The 18,823-nt window shown below is 34.2% G+C and overlaps 1 protein-coding gene across 1 annotated transcript in view; it reads right to left on the bottom strand.

Annotated features, from left to right (window-relative positions):
- The window catches only part of LOC113234664 (hemicentin-2-like), a 108,850-nt gene that overhangs the window by 66,455 nt on the left and 23,572 nt on the right, over nucleotides 1–18,823 (bottom strand). The window contains exon 2 of the mRNA XM_026470082.1: nucleotides 5,235–5,408. Coding sequence (XP_026325867.1) covers nucleotides 5,235–5,277 — 43 coding nt within the window. The 5' untranslated portion in view covers nucleotides 5,278–5,408. The remainder of the gene's footprint in view (nucleotides 1–5,234; nucleotides 5,409–18,823) is intronic.

Genomic DNA, 18,823 nt, shown 5'->3' with positions numbered 1-18,823 from the left:
GTTTTAGGCTCTTTACAGGTGCGATGGTCCCTCATGACTCAGTCAGTCTTTCGTGACCACGGGCTGTTTCCGTGGCCAAAACAGTTACCACGTTGGCCTGCCACTCTGAGGTCCCGGCTTCGATTCCCGGGCCGAGAGAAATATTTGTATAGCCTTCATTTATTTCTCTCGTGACTTTGGGTGTAATTTGTGATTGTCGTGCATTCATGGCACCCGCCAATCAGGGTTTCTCTAGTGCGGGACTATGAGTGAGTGCGTTATAGTGCATGCAAAACATCCGAAAAAAAACAGATTTAATTTCCTATGTGTAACTATCGCGAAAACCTCGAAAAACTCAATAAGTTATAGTGACAAAATATACGAGAGAAATAAAGACAACAATTTTTAAATTATGTGTGTGTTGTGAGTGATGTGTGTGTGATTTATATTATGTTTGTGTGTGCATAAATTAACACGTTACAAGTGCAACCGGCAATAGCAACCAAAAAAGCATGAGAAACCATTTAGAAACTCGTCTACATAATCGAACCTTTGCTTAATACGAGTAAATTTTTACACGTTCTATTGTTTATGTTTATCTTAGTACTTAACGTGAGGGTCTCTTTGACCAAACTTGGGGAATGTTTGAGCTTAGTACATGCGAGCGGTTGTTGTCCGTCTAACTAATTTGCTATTCACTGTACATCGGTGCGTTCACAGGAGACTGCTGAGTTCCTGGTAACAAAGGGGACGCGTAACCTCATCAACTAATTTTCGGTAACGAACAGAGGCTCTAAAACAACAACAGGAGTTGTTACCCCTATATTGCTGTTTGTACGTGATCAAGTTTTAACAAATTGTTTTCTATATTTGTTCCGTTTGTGGAGGTTACGTCAAAGCCTTGCCTGGAGAGGTAGTAAATTGTTTACAGTGATGGTGTAATATTTAAAACATAAATTGACCCAGTAGCCCAGCGGTTTGCACTGCGGGTGCTGGATGAGGAGGTACCAGACTCGATTCCCGTTAGAATCAATTTTGGAAATGAACTTTTGTAAATTGGTTCTTGTTTAGGTGTTCTTGGTAGTGCCTCGGAATGAATTCCGTTGCTACTCATAGTACAGAGAATTTCCTAGTTTGAGACTAGGTAATCGGTGTGGTGTTGTCACAATATTAATAATATAGTCCGCCACACTGAGCCAATGCGGGTTGAGGACTTGACTCGTTTTGCGATGTTATGATTCTTCTTCGACGTTATTTTCACGATATTTTCCTTCACCAATAAGCTCATGGTAAATTTCAAACTAAATTTCGCACATAAATTCCGAAAAACTCAGAGGCCTGAGTCCGGATTCCAACCCATGGCCTCTGTTTGAGAAGCGGTAGATTAAACCATTAGGATACCACGTTGGTCGTGGCAGTCCTAGTGGTTTAATCTATTATTGAAATTGAGGCTCCAGCCACAATTGTATTAATATAAATTATTAATACAATATTAGACGTCATTCGGCTAAAATGATGACGATGATTGATAAATATATTAATATTAATAATATTCTTTAAATAAGTAATTAATATACATAATTGGTGACTGTGACGTCGATTCGGTCAAACGTCAACCAAGCGTAAGAGCCTATACATACATTTTGTTTTTTAAATGAAGCAACTGCATGGTATTCTAAGTGTAAACTCAGTAGAGTATATGTTCTTCTTGCTGGCAGCGCGATGTTTTGTTTGTTTTGATGTTGAATCGATTCACTACTGCGCGTCTGCGACGCTATTATACGCGCAGATGACGCGAGTTTACGGCGCCGTAAAAAATACGCCGTGTGTATAGGCTCTAATTTGAGCATACCAGTCTTCAATTATGAATCAGAAATGGGCTTAAAATTTTATTTCGGTAACAACTTATCAAATTATGACATCTTCTTTAAAATTTGCAAATGCGTGCCGTCTAAAATTGTCGAGTAGATTATATAGGTCTCGACTCATCTAATGGCTCAAAACTTAACCAAAAACTTTTGTTACATTTTCACTGACAAACAAAAGTCAGGTGCCTTGAAATAATAAGTTTAGTATGCATAAACCTTAATCGACGCTTCTATCGTAATTATGTAGGTAATTTAATTTTCCTTTCATCGGCATTACCCAAAGTAATAAATAACAACGCTCGCATCGGCTGTGTCACCGGAAATTTCTCGAAAATTTTGTATTAAGTAATAATATATTTTAAGTTATAAATAAAAGAGAGGTCGCATGAAATAATTTAGTCGACTTACCTACTTATTTGGTAGATGTATTGATCCCTAATCTATAATTTATAATTTCGTTTAGAAATAGAAACCAATTTATTTTTACGCCACATTATAAAAAAAACAAAATATATTATAACAAAATATAAACAAAAATAACACAAAAAACAGCGTGGCAAACGTTTAAACAACATTTTTTAACTATATAACTTAATGCTATGCTGTCATGTGTGGCGTATGCAAAAGTATCTCATTCAGCTAAAACCACAGCCAAGAATGGGCTGTGATCCTGGTTTTCAATGAACCCTAGCCGTGTAAGTAAAGGACGTGTGCGTCGCGAAGTGAAATAAAATAAACTTCGTAAATGCTTACGTCTTATTTCTATATGGTGTTTCTGCAGTGTGTACTTTTATGTCGAATAAACACTTACATAATCCTTCAATATATACATACACACACAGTTATAGTTAAGTGTAATTTCCTAATTTATTAACAAAACATAACCTGTTTTGTATTAATACCCTGTTCCCTGTAATACCTGTTCTGTATATACAATTTTTCACACACTTATAGCCCCACTAGGGAAACCCTGTGTCGCGGGTGGACACACATAACAACCACAAACTACGCCCAAACTCACGAGAGAAATAAATGTAAGCCGTACATATATTTATAATTTAACAATTTAATTTAATTTAACATTTAATTTAAAATTTAATTTAACATTATTGTAATTCTATGGATTTGTATGTCTGAAATAAATGATTATTATTATTATTATTATTATTATTATTATTTCTCCCGGTCCGGGAATCAAACCCGGTGCCACCCGGTAGCCGGTTGCATTTGTATTGAATAAACTTTATATATATATATATATAGTTTGGGAATTTGATTGCTGCGTGGGCTTCAAGGATACCGTTTTTCCTCTAATTACTGGAATGACATTTAGAAGAAAAATAATATCCCGTATGATTGTACCATAAATAACGAACAACATGAGACACACGGAAGAAAAAACAATGGAAGTGCCACAAGCCTCGATTACTATCGGAACCGATTTCGCCAAAATGCACACCAACAAAATGCTAAACACTATGAAATATTGGTAATGATTGATCATAGTTTCTAATTTACAAAGATGTAACAAATTCTGGATAGTTAATATAATTTAAACATTGCTGTCGTACATATCGTTGAAAGCTCAATATCTGTATTGCAACTTATGACGTTTTGATTTTATATAGAAATTTTATTCAATATGCTGCCATCTTGTGTTCAGCAGCTGGACTGCGACGAACGATTAACATCTGAACGAATAGATATCAAATAAGAAACCGACCTCAAAAGTCGTTTATACCCTATTTTGCCACCCTTAGGTGGAATACTTTGTTCAAATTTAAATGGGACTACATGTGAGGTACCCTCTTTCAACAAAAAAATAATCATCAAAATCGGTTCACAAATGCGAAAGAGTTATCGCGTAACATACATACAAAAAAAATATAGTCCAATTGAGAACCTCTTCCTTTTTTGAAGTCGGTTAAAAATTCAGAAGTTATAAAAGTAGGAGTTACCGATGACTTGATTTTTTTTATTTTATGAAGTTACGAGACGAACAAGTCGTGTGCCTGATAATAAATTACACGCCTGTCCGTAATAGTCCAAAATACTGCTACGGGTAATATTTTTAGTGTAGCTATCATTTTTGCACTCCAAAGCAGCACCATTTTTCTCCGATTTTAGAGAATTTGCGCGAAAGAATAACATAATCATTCCATACAAAGCAAAAATAGCTCAAGTAGATCTTTCGAGACCTATAGTTGGCACGCGTCTGACGCTAACTAACCACTTCTACTGTATTTATTGTTCTGTGATCAGATACGTATTTCTAATATACATAGTGTAGCGACGCTACGTTACTAATTGAACCATTTTGTATTTTGAAGGGAGAAATTTTCAAAGCAAATACTTTTTAGGTTTCGGTCCCGGAGTGAATTCCGTTGCTGTGGAACCCATGGTACAGGGAATTCCCTGGTTTGAGAAAAGGCAATTGGTGTGATTGTCTGGCATATTATTATATTATTGTTATTAATTAGTCAATTTAACGAACCATATCAATGATATTTATTTTTTAAACATTTTACTCCGCATTATATAGATACCCTTTAAGGTGCACAGACAAAATATAAAAAAGCAGAGATCACTTATTCTGTACTCAACATATGTATATTTTTGTTAAATATTTATATCTTAAATTCATAAACGCGCTATGATATATGTTATCTATATTCCTTAGGCAGAGGAAGATAGTTTGTATTCTCAAATAGAAACAAAAGTATTGGCAAAACCTAACGTAAAAATCAATAGTAACAAAAAACTCGTGTTCAAAAAAGAGCACCTGACTTTAGCCATATTAAATTTATAATGAGGTCATATATCTAAAATGATCGCGGAGTTATTACAAATTTTACAGGGTTGTTATTGTAATTTTTTAATTTATTGAATGTCACGATTTTGCTGATGTGATTGATGATGCTGAATGAAGACATAGATTTCTCGCAGATAGCGCTACGGCAAAAAGTCGTTAAAAATCATACTTAAAAACCATAAAATTAAAGATATGCAACAAGCACATAAAAAAGTCCTAAGGTTCGCTAGTTCATTCCGTGTCTTAGTTGGCATAGCGTCTAGCGCGGGTTGCTGGAAGATGTTGGTTCGAATCCAGCCAGATCGAAGGAATTTTTTCTTAGTGTTCGATCTTTGTATTAATAATTAGAACAAACTAGGGTTGTTCTTAATTATAAATTATTCAGAAATAGCGATTCATATAAGTGTATCAATATGGATGGTACAGACGGCAGCACATGAATCCGTCAATGTGTAGCAACAATGACGGATCTTGTTCCGTTGCACTGGCAATATGCGAACAAAAGCTTGATGTGCTATTGACTGCACATACTTACTTGAAAAGCGCGTGCAAAACAACAAAGCAATCACACTTACCGAACAATACGAAGATACAGCTCAGCTCCACCGCCCACATCATGACGAATGTTTTCTCACATGTTCACTACACTGCGTCCAAGTTCACACTGCACTCACAGTCCTTCATACTTTATTTACAAATGATATTTTGTCCATCTCATGTCTTGTGTGGTTGATTTAAGATCTGCAGTTCTGTAACGAAAGATAAATTGGAATAAGGGCATTATTATTAATTGTACTAAGCAGGATTGTCAGCATCAGAAGTCGTTTAATATGTTTTCATAATATATACATATATATCATAACACTTATGCTTAGCACTATCATTACAAATCTCTCTTGCTTCACTTACATTCATCAATATTTTCATACATGCCCTCTTATTCTTCTCACTACACACTCCAGCCTTTTTAAGAACACTCTCAATTTCATCAGAGAATGTTCTTTGATCAAAATGCTAAGTGGCGATCGATAGTCTCTGCTTACCAAAATGAGAATCTAAGGGCGTGAGTATATAAATACTTAAGCATAGTTTTTGTTAATTTACTGTTCTGCTTTCAAAAAGTAGTAGTAGAGTGAAATTCAAATTTTGAAGGGTAAAGTTGCTGGTAAGATTACAGTTACATGAAATTTGTCAACTTATAACTTAGGGTAATGGGCGCAGTGGCAGTGGCCCTAACAACTTGGCGATTTATAGTTCTGAGTGTCACTACAACTGCTATGGACGACATCTCGCTTACCACCAGGTCCACTTGGTATCATAAAAACTAAAAAAAAATCAATTCGGAACAATTAAAAAAAATTAAGTCGAAAATACCCAGAATTAAGAAGAGCGTGTGGACATTGGTTGAATGGTACCGCGAAAGAGGAATTATTAATAGTTTTACACCATTAAGAGTAGTACAGTAGTATAATAGTACATTTATTTATGAATATGAAATTTACGCAGAGGAGATTTTTTCAGAAGCCCTTGAAGACGCAACCGACGGGATTGTTGTGAACGGGCGTCGCATCAATAACATCCCGTATGCCGATGACATGATTCTCCTTTCCAGCTCGATGGAAGATCTACAGCAACTGTTCAATCGTGTAAAAGGAAAAGCGTACAGAAAGGTCTGAATATTAACATCAAAAAGACTAAGTACATGATTCCGCTTGATGTCCTCGACGCTAGGAATCAACCGCTTGACAGGATCCGTTCATTTAAATACCTTGACTATATGGTAAACGACCAGGAAGACCACAGCATAGAAGTTAGATGTCGCATAGGGCAAAACAGGAGTGCTTTTATTAAAGTGAGCCACCTCCTTTGGAATCGTAGTTTCAAGCTATCGACAAAATACCGTTTAGTGCGGTGTTAGATATTTTCAAATCTTTTGTACGGAGTGTGTTGTGTTCTTGTGTTCAAAAAACAACATTATCTCAATGAATTCGTATCAATGTTAACAATTTTGATCTTTATCGGCATCCTCTAGAGGCCTACAAAAGTCTACGGTAGAGCTAAATTGTACTTTAATTATTTATATCCCTATAAAAACCCTGAAAACACGTAACTGTGCAAACATAAAAGTAGCGTACAAAACATTTAAAGTCGTCAATAAAAGAGAAACTAAACAAAATTTTAATTTCAATACAAATAGTATTTTCATCTCTCTAAATTAGGTATTTCTAGTTTTAAAGATCGAAAAAGCGAAGGGGATAAAGGTCACGAACGGTGCTAATTCTTACAAAATATGTACGTAAAAAAGTCATGAAAACCAAAAAAACAAAGATCTGTAACAAACGCATTGAGCAATTCGTGAGGTCAGTTGATAGAGTGGTTGCTCTAAATTGACAAAGCAGAGAGCGAAAGAGAAACAAAGAAATTTTTCTTTGTGTTCGATTTTTATTTTAATAATTATATAAACGTATTTTAGCTTTTTCCGTGTTAATATTTACAGTCATTTTGAAATCATAAACACACACAAAAATAAATACAGGCCCAATTACGAGAATGTATTGCCATAAAAAGGGCTAGTTTTCGCATAGTGTGACAATATAAAATGATCATTTGAGAGGATATGAAATTACTGCGACCGTGATTTTATTATCAATAACAATTTTACGACTTTCCTCAGGTGATATATGAATTGCCCGCAGTGGGTCAACATGCCGAGTAATGGCCTAAAATGTCCTTCTAAAGGACACCTTCGTATAATTCCTTGGCAATAAACAATAACAAATTTATTGATAAAACAAACAATTTTGTTTCAATGTACATAACAAACAAAGTCGGGTACAATTTCCTTTTGTCCCAAAATGATCTGAAAATTGCTACGTTAAAATAACCTTTTGAAAAGAAAATGCTCGAGTAACAAACAATATGTAAACCATACTTTTCCAATCTCAATTTTTTTTACCATAACCAGCACCTTACCCTTCAAAACCGAAACGCAGTAATGCTCACATTACTGCTTAGTGACAGAAATAGGCCACCTTGCCTATAAATAAGGTGGCAGTACTTCCCTGGACGAACTCTTTCACAAGGAGCTCTACAGCTACTAAAAATAATGCATCAAGTTATTTATTTTTGTAAATATGACATTAATGCAAGCAGAAAGAGAACACGTTGAAAGACCTTGAATTTTTCTATCTCTTCTATCTCTTACGTGTGGCGCACTATAAGTTTCCGGAATGAATAAGAAAAAATACTATAAATGGTTCGAAATGAATTTATTGTTTCTCAAAATATTCTCCGTTAGCGTAATGCACTTTTTCATACGAATGAACCAATTTTGAAAACATTTATGCCACTCGTCCGTGACAATCTTTGAAACATATTTTTCATACTCTTCGACAGCCTCTTCAGGTGATGAAAATCGTTGACCGCGTAACTGATTCTTAACTTTTGTGTGATATGCGGTGTTGTAACTGGCATTGTCGTAGTGAAGATGATACGGTGTTTACTGTTATTTTTAAGGAGTTTGTCAATAACTTCCGGCAAATAAATGGTCGTGTACCAATCGCTATTCACGGTACAACGATTCTCCAAAGCAACGGTAGCCACGTGTCCAGTTTTATTAAAAAAAGAAGCAATCTTTCGCATAGAGGCACTTTGCACGCGCGGCACAAGATTTTACAGCCAAAGAGTTCGATTTTCAAATGTTGTAATTTCTTTTTAAATATTGTTTATATAAGTGGCCAGTTCCGGAAACTTATAGTGGCGCCCTATGTATCGACAACCAGCTATACACTTATTTTGTGAATACGTACACAGTAAAATAAGAGGGTGTAATATACTATGATACGTATTTATTATTTCATTTATTTTATATAAGCGCTTTTAATCAGAAAAAACGTTCAATTTCCAATGCGTTTACTGTATTTCATATTTTGTATATGAAGACCTTATGTAAAAATTCGTTTTATTTTCATATTTTTTATTTTCTTATTTGTATTTTATAAATTTTGAATCATCCTCCTGGATGTACTGCTCTCGCTACACTCTTTAGCATCCACACAATATCTCAGAAAACAGATTACGTTTCAGCATTACCTGAGCCCCCTTTCATCTTATCTTTATGTTAATCATTATTGTTATGACTACGTAAAGTTTCTTGAAAATGCTGTGAAAGTAATAAGTACACATAGAAAATAAGGAAGCATTATATAAATAATGTTTCCTTATTTTCCGTGCTATTTCGTAGTATAAAATAATTACTTTAAGTTAATTTGAAAGTGTTTTTGGCGTGGTTTACTTAAATCAATAGAAGTTATATTGTCCTGAAAAATTTGTTAATTAGTACATACAAAGTTGAGCTGTTTTGTACGAAAAATTACGAGATTTTGAGCTCATGTAATTTTGTAACTATGTAATATATACCGCGATGCTCGACGTTAATTTCTAAATTATATTTATTGAATGCCCTTTTGTTTTATTATTTAATATCACAAATAGTACCAAATTTCGTTTGTCTGGAGCTCCTATGATGTCCTCTTCCGAACAAAAGCAAAATAATGACGACAATAACGACTTCGACAGTCACGATGTAGTAGACCCGTTTTGACAGCTAGGAGAGACGATGGAATCTAACTTTGAGTGAAATCAACGAGAATAATTATGCACTTACTGCGCTTGTATTTGCGTTTTAAAATAGACACTAATTTTATTGGCGCATTGTGGAATACTACAGAACACATTTCAAGTATTACTTTCCATATCAAAAAGAAAATGCATTATTGAATTACCTAAAAACTTTTTTTTATACAATAATGATGTAAACCAGTTGATGATGAACCAATTGGTCTCTAAATTTCGCCGACTTAATTAGATTGCATGTAAAATACTAAGTTATTTCTTTTTTTGCAAATTTGAATTAGCTACACTTAATTCGACCTACACGTAGGGGCCCATTCCTGTGTACCTAGCTCAGTCTTTCGCCGTCTTGGAGGGTGAGTTTGTGCTCGTTTTTGGTATCTTTTTTAGTGAATAGGCTTTGTTTTCAACTGTTTCTATTTGCTATCACATTGACCTTAATACTTATTAATTCACTGAATTTATGTTCAAATAAATGTTAATTGTTCTATCTATAACTTTAAACCAATGAACCTAAAAATAATCTAAGCGATCACAGAATCATAAAATTTTGAATCGATTTATCGTGTAAGCTGGTCGATATATTTGGTTCATATCCCTTGTTACGTTCCTATGACAGGTGTCAAAACGAGCCTATTCGTTGTGACAACTATAGTTGTTTTAATTTTTATTATAAAGAAAATGTACCAATATTATTTATTGTATTAAAAATGCAGTTGAAATATTCGTACAGAAATATTTGTAATACACCATTTTATTGTATTTATTTCAGAACGTTTGCTGTAGGATTGTTCGACGACTGACTCTGAAATTCAGGTAGTAAGCGCATCAAAAATATCACATAGCTAAATCGAACATTTAAAAGAATCGGTCTGCGAGTTTAATTAGCATCTATAAGTACTAGAAAATACAGAGTTGCACATGGCCTCTATGGCACCTACAACCACGGCAAATTATTGACTTGACAATAGTGTCAAATTTGACTATGAGACAGGATTCGATACCAAAATGCTTTAAATATTAAATATTTTTAATTTTAAATATTACTGTCTTTCCTATCCACCTATATAAAGATCAGTAAGCATAAGCAATAATATAATGGGTAAAAATTGTATGCTACAAGAGAGAACACTATAAATCACCTTATGGATTGCATCACCAAATTACTTAATTAACTATAGATCATAACCATAAATCATGAAACTAAAGGTGTTATTATTATATTATATATTAGTTCCCTTTCCACTCCCTAGAGGCGCTACTTGGGCGATGATCTAATAATTATTCTTGTAGAATGACTTGAAATTATATGAATATTTCCGATTTTAAATAGTATTTTATAGTTGGACGTAATCGTAACTTTCAAAATCTATGTATAGTGCTATAAAGAACCCAGCTGAAATATAAAAAAACTGTAATGTTATTTTAAATATGGTATGTACGGGCTGGTATGGTATACTAGAAGACGGATCGAACATAACAATTTATGATGGTACTTATTCAATGATGTAAATATTAGTTTGAAGACATGGCGTCATTGTGTAGAAAGTGCAGTTCTTATAGTTTGACTTTTTAAATTAAAAGTACAGAATGGGATGTATTGCAATTAAAAACATCAAATAATGTCACAAATTTTATACCTTGTTCTTTCAACCCGTGACATTATTTGACGTTTTGGAAAATTACGACTTTGCAATTACATAATCTGTTTTAAAAGTAAGTACTCGTTTTATAAGGCAGAAACGAATTTCTGCCTTAGAAAACGAGTACTTACTTTCTTGCAAATCCTTTGATCAAACCAGATTAAAGTGTATCTCCAAATATTTCATGTTAGTCTCCGTCTAACATAGGCTGTGCATCTTTTTTTTCTGTGTGTGTTACAAATATCGCTTTGTTCTTTACTGTAAATTTGAAGTACTAAGATAATTTCAAACGGGTAATCGTGATGTAATAATATCGTTTAATGTAGGGTGAATAAACTTAAACTGTAACCGGAATAGTCATTACATTACATAAGCAGCCCAGTAAAAAAATTGACAACGGTTTTCAGTGGGTGATAAAATTTATATGTAAATTGTTTTTTGCATGCAAAATGGTGCAGTTTGTACGGTAGTTAACCGATTTTGTTTGTTAATACAATGTTTTTATCGATGTTAAATAGGTTGTGGTTACACACGGAATATCGTTAAGTGACTTCGGGCGGCAAAACCTTTGGTAATTCAACCGGTTTTCGAGTTTTATTTTAGTAGTTATTTATTTAACGATTCACGTTTGGTATTACATTAAGTGCGCGTTCCCATTATATGATAACGTTTTATTTATCGTTGGATGACTGTTGCGTCGCCTGTTCCTATATCATGACTATATGTCGTGACTGTGTCGTGGACGTATTTTATCGTTGAATGATTGTCATGTTTTGTTTAGCTGTTCCCACTAGATCGTAACGACAATTTATCAGTTCACGGCAGCCGCCTTGTCGTATGCACGAATCATTTGAAGCTGCGATTACCTGTCGTCAAATTTTTATAGTGACGTATTTATTATTTATTGTAGGATGACTGCCGTTCTAGCTCTTACCATTGTCACGACAGTCTGTCGTCGTGATGTCAAAAAAGTCGTGAACTACAATTAATCGTATTGTTCTATGTGTGAACAACTTCATTTAAATACACAAGCCACGACACTTTAAACTGCACGACTATTTATTGCCTTGACTTAATGGGAACGCGCCCTAACTTAAAATTTTCCTATCGATTTACCCTTTCGCTTGCTAGACCTTGACGAATAAGTAATAGAAATAGTTATAAATAATAAATGAGACTATTATTATCATAAGAATATATCGTGTTCTCTTTTGTTACAATAAGTCATCTGTCAAATATTAAGAACAAACAAAAAATATTAAAAATAATGTGTACAGGAAGCGAAACAGGTATGTCGTAAGCGTACCAAATAACATTCTGCAGTCTCTGCCTACGCCATTGGGCGAAAAATGTTAGTATTATATGTACATTTGTATGTATGTAGCAGTAAAGTTCCTTGTGAAAGAGTTCGTCCAGGGAAGTACTGCCACCTTGCCTATTTCTGCATTAATATAATTGAGAGCATTACTGCGTTCCGGTTTTGAAAAGCAAAGGGTTTTGGTAAAATTACAGTCACATGGGACTTGTCAACTTATGTCTCAAGGTGCCGGATGCATTGGCAATGCATCTCAGATCTTTGCAATTTCAAGCTCTGAGTGGCACTGCAACTGCCATGCACAGTTAGTCGTGTCGCTTACCGCCAGGCGCACAAATTGTTCGTCCCGTCTCTTGGTATAAACTAAAAAAAAGTTTCATGGGAACGTATGAAAGCTGGGTGTAATTGTTATTTTAATTCTGATCCAATTTATGTGGGAAATCAAGAGTTTACTTCCAAAGACAGTGTTACCTTTGTTTCAGAGTCATAATTAATTATTTCAAGCGTCTCAGTTTTAAATTGAGTCCACAAACGTTATCTAATATTTGGTGACGTTACTTATTAATAATAAATAGAGTTAATTGAAGTTTATGCCTACCTATGTATAAAAGAAAGCTCAACTTCAATGCTAAAGTAAATCTGCATCCATCAACTGTCACTAAACAACTTTTCACTTAAATTATTTCGTTGTTAAAACAGGAACGTATTTCATAATTCTAAGATAAACCTCATTATCTAAATATGACTAATTTCGTTAGACACTCAGCGGAGTATAATTGAATAGATGATTCGATTAACTTTCATTAGAATGATTGCACCTGCAAGCAAAATGGCTGTACGTTCGTCTATAAAGTTTTATGAACAACTTAAGGAAGTGGAAACTAAAGTACTATTTTATCTTTTAGATATATATCACAGCCTTTTACTGTAAGAAGTATTTCAAGGAGCTACCACAGTGGTCATATTAGATGTAGCATTTAGAGAAAGCATGTTAATTGACGTGACAAAGAATCGTGTTTAACGTCGGCTTACATGCCAACCAAACCTATAACAGCGTAAGAGCGATGTCACACGGGCGCTGCCGGTGCGTTGCAACGTTGAAATGCGTGCGCATCAAACAAGGGACCAGGAAACGAAACGGGGAGGGGAGCTGCGGTGCAAAAGTAAGCGGCGTTAGGTGGCGACACCGCAACACACGTTTGACTCTCGGTGCGTTGAAATCATAGCGTTGCGACGACACAACGCTAACGCAACACCCGTATGGCGTCGCTTTAAGTTGAAAGACAGCCCGTCATGAATGATACTCCGTCTTTCCGGCTCAGTGTATATCTGTCAAAACTTTGACAGTTAATTACTAGAAACAGTAGTTTAAACGCAACACTATGAAAAGTTTGACAGAACATTAGTAGAAACAGAGTGGTTCGGACGGCGGACACGGAACCAGAAAGAAGTTTTAAAAAAAGGCGAGGACTAAAATGCAGTCTGCGGTACACTTGAAACTACACTATTCTTATCTTAAGCGGCATAAAGTCGAACTTAAATGTTAACTGTGCCGTTTCGATTTGACCTATTCAATTCAATTTAATTCTTTCTTGCATTTGCCATAATGTTACAAGAATGACAATGGCTTAAAGCTAAGGTAACAGCGCATCATGGACTCTGTAGAGCACTGCAAATTATGTTTAAAGAGAGGAGAATTTATAATATTCAGATATTTATGGGCACAGTCGGACATGACAATATTTTCTCAATTATATATAAAAGTAATTCTTACAGTAAATTCACATTTTGCATTTTATAATATTAGTTAAGAAAGCTTCTACAATTATATTACCTAGTCATAACCTAGCTACTATGTATTATAATTAGTATCTATTACATTTACTTAATATTGAAATATTTTCCAATATCATTATTTTACATTCTATTTAATTACATATTTATGTATTGATTGATATGTTTCATATTATATGTCTAAGATATTTATTTAAGATTAAAAATAGTATTGTTTAAGGCGTTTGCATTGTAAGTATACGATGTTTTTGAAGTCTATCGCTTAAATATTCGTCAACAGTGTAGCATGCTTTCTTAATTAGTAGCTCTTTAAGTTTATTACTAAAATCTATAGCTTTAACAGTGTCTTTTAATTGTTCCGCTAGTTTATTATATATTTCTACGGCTATAGCTAGTGTGCTTGATGAGTGTAGTTTAAGCCAGGATTTAGGTACTACTAATTTATTTTTACTACGTAAAACATATTTTGGGTTGTTATTTAGTCGCACTCGCGATGCGCTCCTCCTACCGCAAAATGGCGGCTATTTGGTTTCGCAAATTAGAAAAGCATTCAGTTTAAATAAAAGTTTTTATAAATAAAAATTATTATTCTCCATTGCTAAATAAATACCTTCCGTACTACCAACAAAAACATCTCAAATAAAATGCAGTAATACACCGCAAATCCTGCACTTAAAAAGCACTAATGAAATTTTTGGTGTACTTGGATAAATATGATAATATTACGTTTGAGTAGTTCTAACGTTTACCATGAAATTACTCCTTAAAGTATAGTTTATAAACATTTATATTCAGGGTAAACTTAAAAAACGCTACTTACGGTATGTTTTCAATAAATAAACACCGAAATCACCAGCACAAACAATAACACACACGATACGACACGGGAGAGAGGGCGCTGCATTCGCCTAACGAACATCGCTCTGTGTTAATTTATTTAAAAAAAATAGCTACTATAAGTTTTCCAGTTCTTAATGTTTATATAAGTGTTCATAGTTGTTCAATTCGCCAGGAAAACTATTATCATCGTGAAATATCTAGTACTTTAAGGAATTTTTAGTGCGTAAATATCGGCTACAAAATTTTCTCTTTACGACTGTTAAACTTGTGTATGACTTTAAATTTTAGTAAAGAATAAAATTTCGTGATATATTCCTGCAAAATCAGTGAGTGTTGTGAAATTAATCAAAACAACAGGATTAAAAGTGTTTTTTAAAAAGGAGACTCGTTGCGTCGTTGCTACCGTTCGTTAAAAAAGTGTCTTGCTATTACCCACTTCGTCGCAACATTGAATAGATAACAGCTGAATACAAAACTGTACCACAATTTCGCCGGTACAACTTGTGTGCGCATTGGTCTAGCGGGATAGCGGCCGGATCCAGATTTCACCGCCCGCGGTTCGCATCTCAGACGCTGAAGGGTTTTCTGGGGAGTATTTCTTTTTTGTTTTGTTTTTTCTTTTTTCATTATTATTATTTTATTATTGCTATTATTTAAAAAAAAAAATATACTATTATTATTATTATTATTTTGTTCTTTTACCTCAGTCTCATAACATAACACATATTATAAATTACATACATACAACGCAACACTGAACTTGACTCCTTTTGCTTGACTTTTGTCAAATAAATCTCGGAGACAACGTACCTTCATACTTTCCATTAAAACACTTTTATTTAGTTATTTGCATTATTATTATTACACATAAAATTTAGTACAGACAGTTTTTGGCTTTAGTTGATTACCGTTACGTATATAAGTAGCTATCGATTAACACATTAACACTACAATAACTGTCATGTATTTGCAAGCGGGTCTCAATTTACTTCAATACATTTGAAGTAGACTTTGATGTATTTGCTTGTATTATACAGATTTAACTATTACATAATATATAATATTTATTAACAATACCTCGTATATATTTATATATACTTTTTGAGTAATTTTATTAATATTCTTTCCGTGCGTAAGTTTTGTGAGTGAGATTTATATGTTTTAGGTAGAATAGACCAGACAACCCTGGTTCATTTCAATTATCTGATAGATTAAGGATTAGAAATAGACAATAGCTCACTGTGCTAGTGGGAACTTCGTATTTGGAAGAGGCCTGTGTACATAATTTACATTTTTTTTTAAAGTACATTCTGTGCGCTTACATTCCATTTGATACATTCCAGTGACGCGATATCCAGTACAACATGATGACCAGGAGAATGTTGTCTGAAGAAAAGAGCAAGAAGATGGAAGCAGAGCTAAATGAACTGAGGGCACTAACAGATAGGCTTCTTGAAGAACGCGGTGTATATGAAATGGAAATGCAGGCGCTCAAGACTTCACGAATGACATTAAAAGGAAAATTTGATGAAATTCGACGATTTTGTGAAGAATTAGAAAAAGAGTGCAAACGAAAGGAATTAATTATAGAGAGCTTCCGAGAAAATCACCAGGAACACGAAGACGCCTTAGACCGTATCAGATTTCTTGAAAGACAGGTAAAGGAATCAAATGCTGAAGTTGCATCATTACACGAACAAAGCGGAAGTTACGACCACCTAACGACCTTGTCACTCCGTGATGAACTAGCTCTGGGAGACAGGAATGTATGCAACAGTAAATTATGCAGCACTAAATCGCAAGACCCAAGATTTTCCAAATTAACCAACCTGATAAGAAAGAAATCGAAAACTCTTAAGAAAGTAAAATCAGAAAAATTAAATTTACACAAGGACAAGGTGAAGATGGCCGAACAAGTGAAAGATCTAGAGTTAGATCTTCAATCGCGAACTAAAGACCTACTTTCTACGCAGAAACAACTAGAAGAACTTTCAGCTGCAACTAATGAGCTTTTAAAGCTGGGTACTGAGTATAGAGAACTTACTCAAGTCCTTCTTCACGATGAGCTTAGTGAAACAAATGGTCCAGTAGAAATAAATCAGACTCCGTCCCCTCCACCCACATCATCAACGCAACCGACACGTGCATCGTATGCCAGCGTTGCTGCAGGAAAACGTGTCTGCTCCACTACAACTGTTGAAGTTCGACACAGTCAACGGTCAACCAAGACTATTAGAACTCCGACCAGGCTATCCAGAAGAACGGTAGTTTTTTCTGATAAAATAGGCGTAGGACTAGGCCACCACCTTAGTAACCACTTAAAACAAAGGGTAGTCAACTATTGCTATCCAGGAGCTACTTTTAGTCAAATTATTACACTGTTAAGTGATTGCAACTTTGATAAATATACAACAGTGATTCTTATAATAGGTGATAGTACTAACATTAGTAAAAAAGAAGTAAATAGTAGCATTGACGTGTTCTTGAGAATTCATGAGAAGTGTGGGTGTAAATTCATACTAAGTGCATTCCCTTACTGCTCTAACCTAGGCATCGCTCGTAATAAGTATATATATAACATAAATTCGCACATACATAATTTGACATGCCGTCATAGTGACGTTATATTTTGTTTTGACATTAATAAGTTCGTAAGGAACTTCAAACTTTTTGAGGATAATTTACTTTTACCCCTAAGGTATCTAAGACATATAGCTAGTTTGCTATCTTTTAATATTAAGGACGCTGTTATAGAAGATATAACACAGTCCCACGACAATGCTCCTACTTTAAGTAGCAACAGTATACATTTTACTAACCATAATTTAAACTAAAAAACACGACAACAGAAAAGTCTAATCGTTTCCATGTAGTACATCAAAATATTCAAGGCTTTTCTGGCAAAATATTAGAAATAAGTCTTTTTTTGCACGATATTTCCGTTGACGTGTTTTGTGTTACAGAACACTGGCTGAAAGATTACGAAGCCATTAACAATATAGAAAATTATGTCATAGTCAGTTCGTTCATAAGAAAGAGCTTAAGTAGAGGCGGATCCATGATTATTATTAAGCGTAACTTAAAATTTAAAGAGCGTAAGGATATCACAAATCTTTCTACTGAACGAACTATTGAGATTTCATGTGTGGAATTGGATCAGTTTGTCGTCTTATGTGTATACAGGCCCCCCTCTGCTAATTTTAACGAGTTTGAATTAATTATGGAAGACAGTTTAAAGCGGATTTTTCCAACCAAAAAAAACGTAGTAATATGTGGAGATTTCAATGTAAACCTGTTGGAAAACTGTTCTACTTCTGTAAGACTCATTAATTTATTTCAAAGTTTTAACTTGATTAATCTTTTTTTAGAACCAACTCGCATTACTGCCTCCTCTTCTACTTGTATTGATAACATCTTTTGTAACACAGACGCAGTGTCTAAATCAATAATAAATTGCTTAAGATCCGACCATAGTGGCCAATTGGCTTCTTTTAATTGTAAAATGAGCAAGAAGGTAGACCAATTTCTCTGTAGACCGATTACCACAGAACGAATAATTAGATTTCAAAATAATATCGGCAACAGTTTAAATTCCCTATCCCATATACCGGAGGATCCAAATACTTTATATAACACGATATTTGGTTTAATTAAAAATGAATGTGACAATATATTTAAATCGAAAACATTAACTTTCCATAGAGAGACTAAATTCAACGACTGGGCAACAGTAGGTATTCATAAGAGTAGGTCTCGTTTGTATGAGCTATATGCTATGAAAACTTATAATACTAATTCCAATTTCATAGAATATGTTAGAATTTATTCGAAAATATTTAAAAAAGTTTGTGTAGCTGCTAAGGTTAAGTTTCACAGCGACAAAATTAGACAATCGATAAATAAATCTAAAACTACTTGGAGCATAATAAATAAAGAGTCA

The sequence above is a fragment of the Hyposmocoma kahamanoa genome, unplaced genomic scaffold (assembly GCF_003589595.1).
Source record: "Hyposmocoma kahamanoa isolate Upper Pololo Valley unplaced genomic scaffold, ASM358959v1 86, whole genome shotgun sequence".
Lineage (NCBI taxonomy): Eukaryota > Metazoa > Arthropoda > Insecta > Lepidoptera > Cosmopterigidae > Hyposmocoma > Hyposmocoma kahamanoa.
The sequence above is the reverse complement of the archived record's forward strand: the minus strand, read 5'-3'. Positions and strand labels throughout refer to the sequence as shown.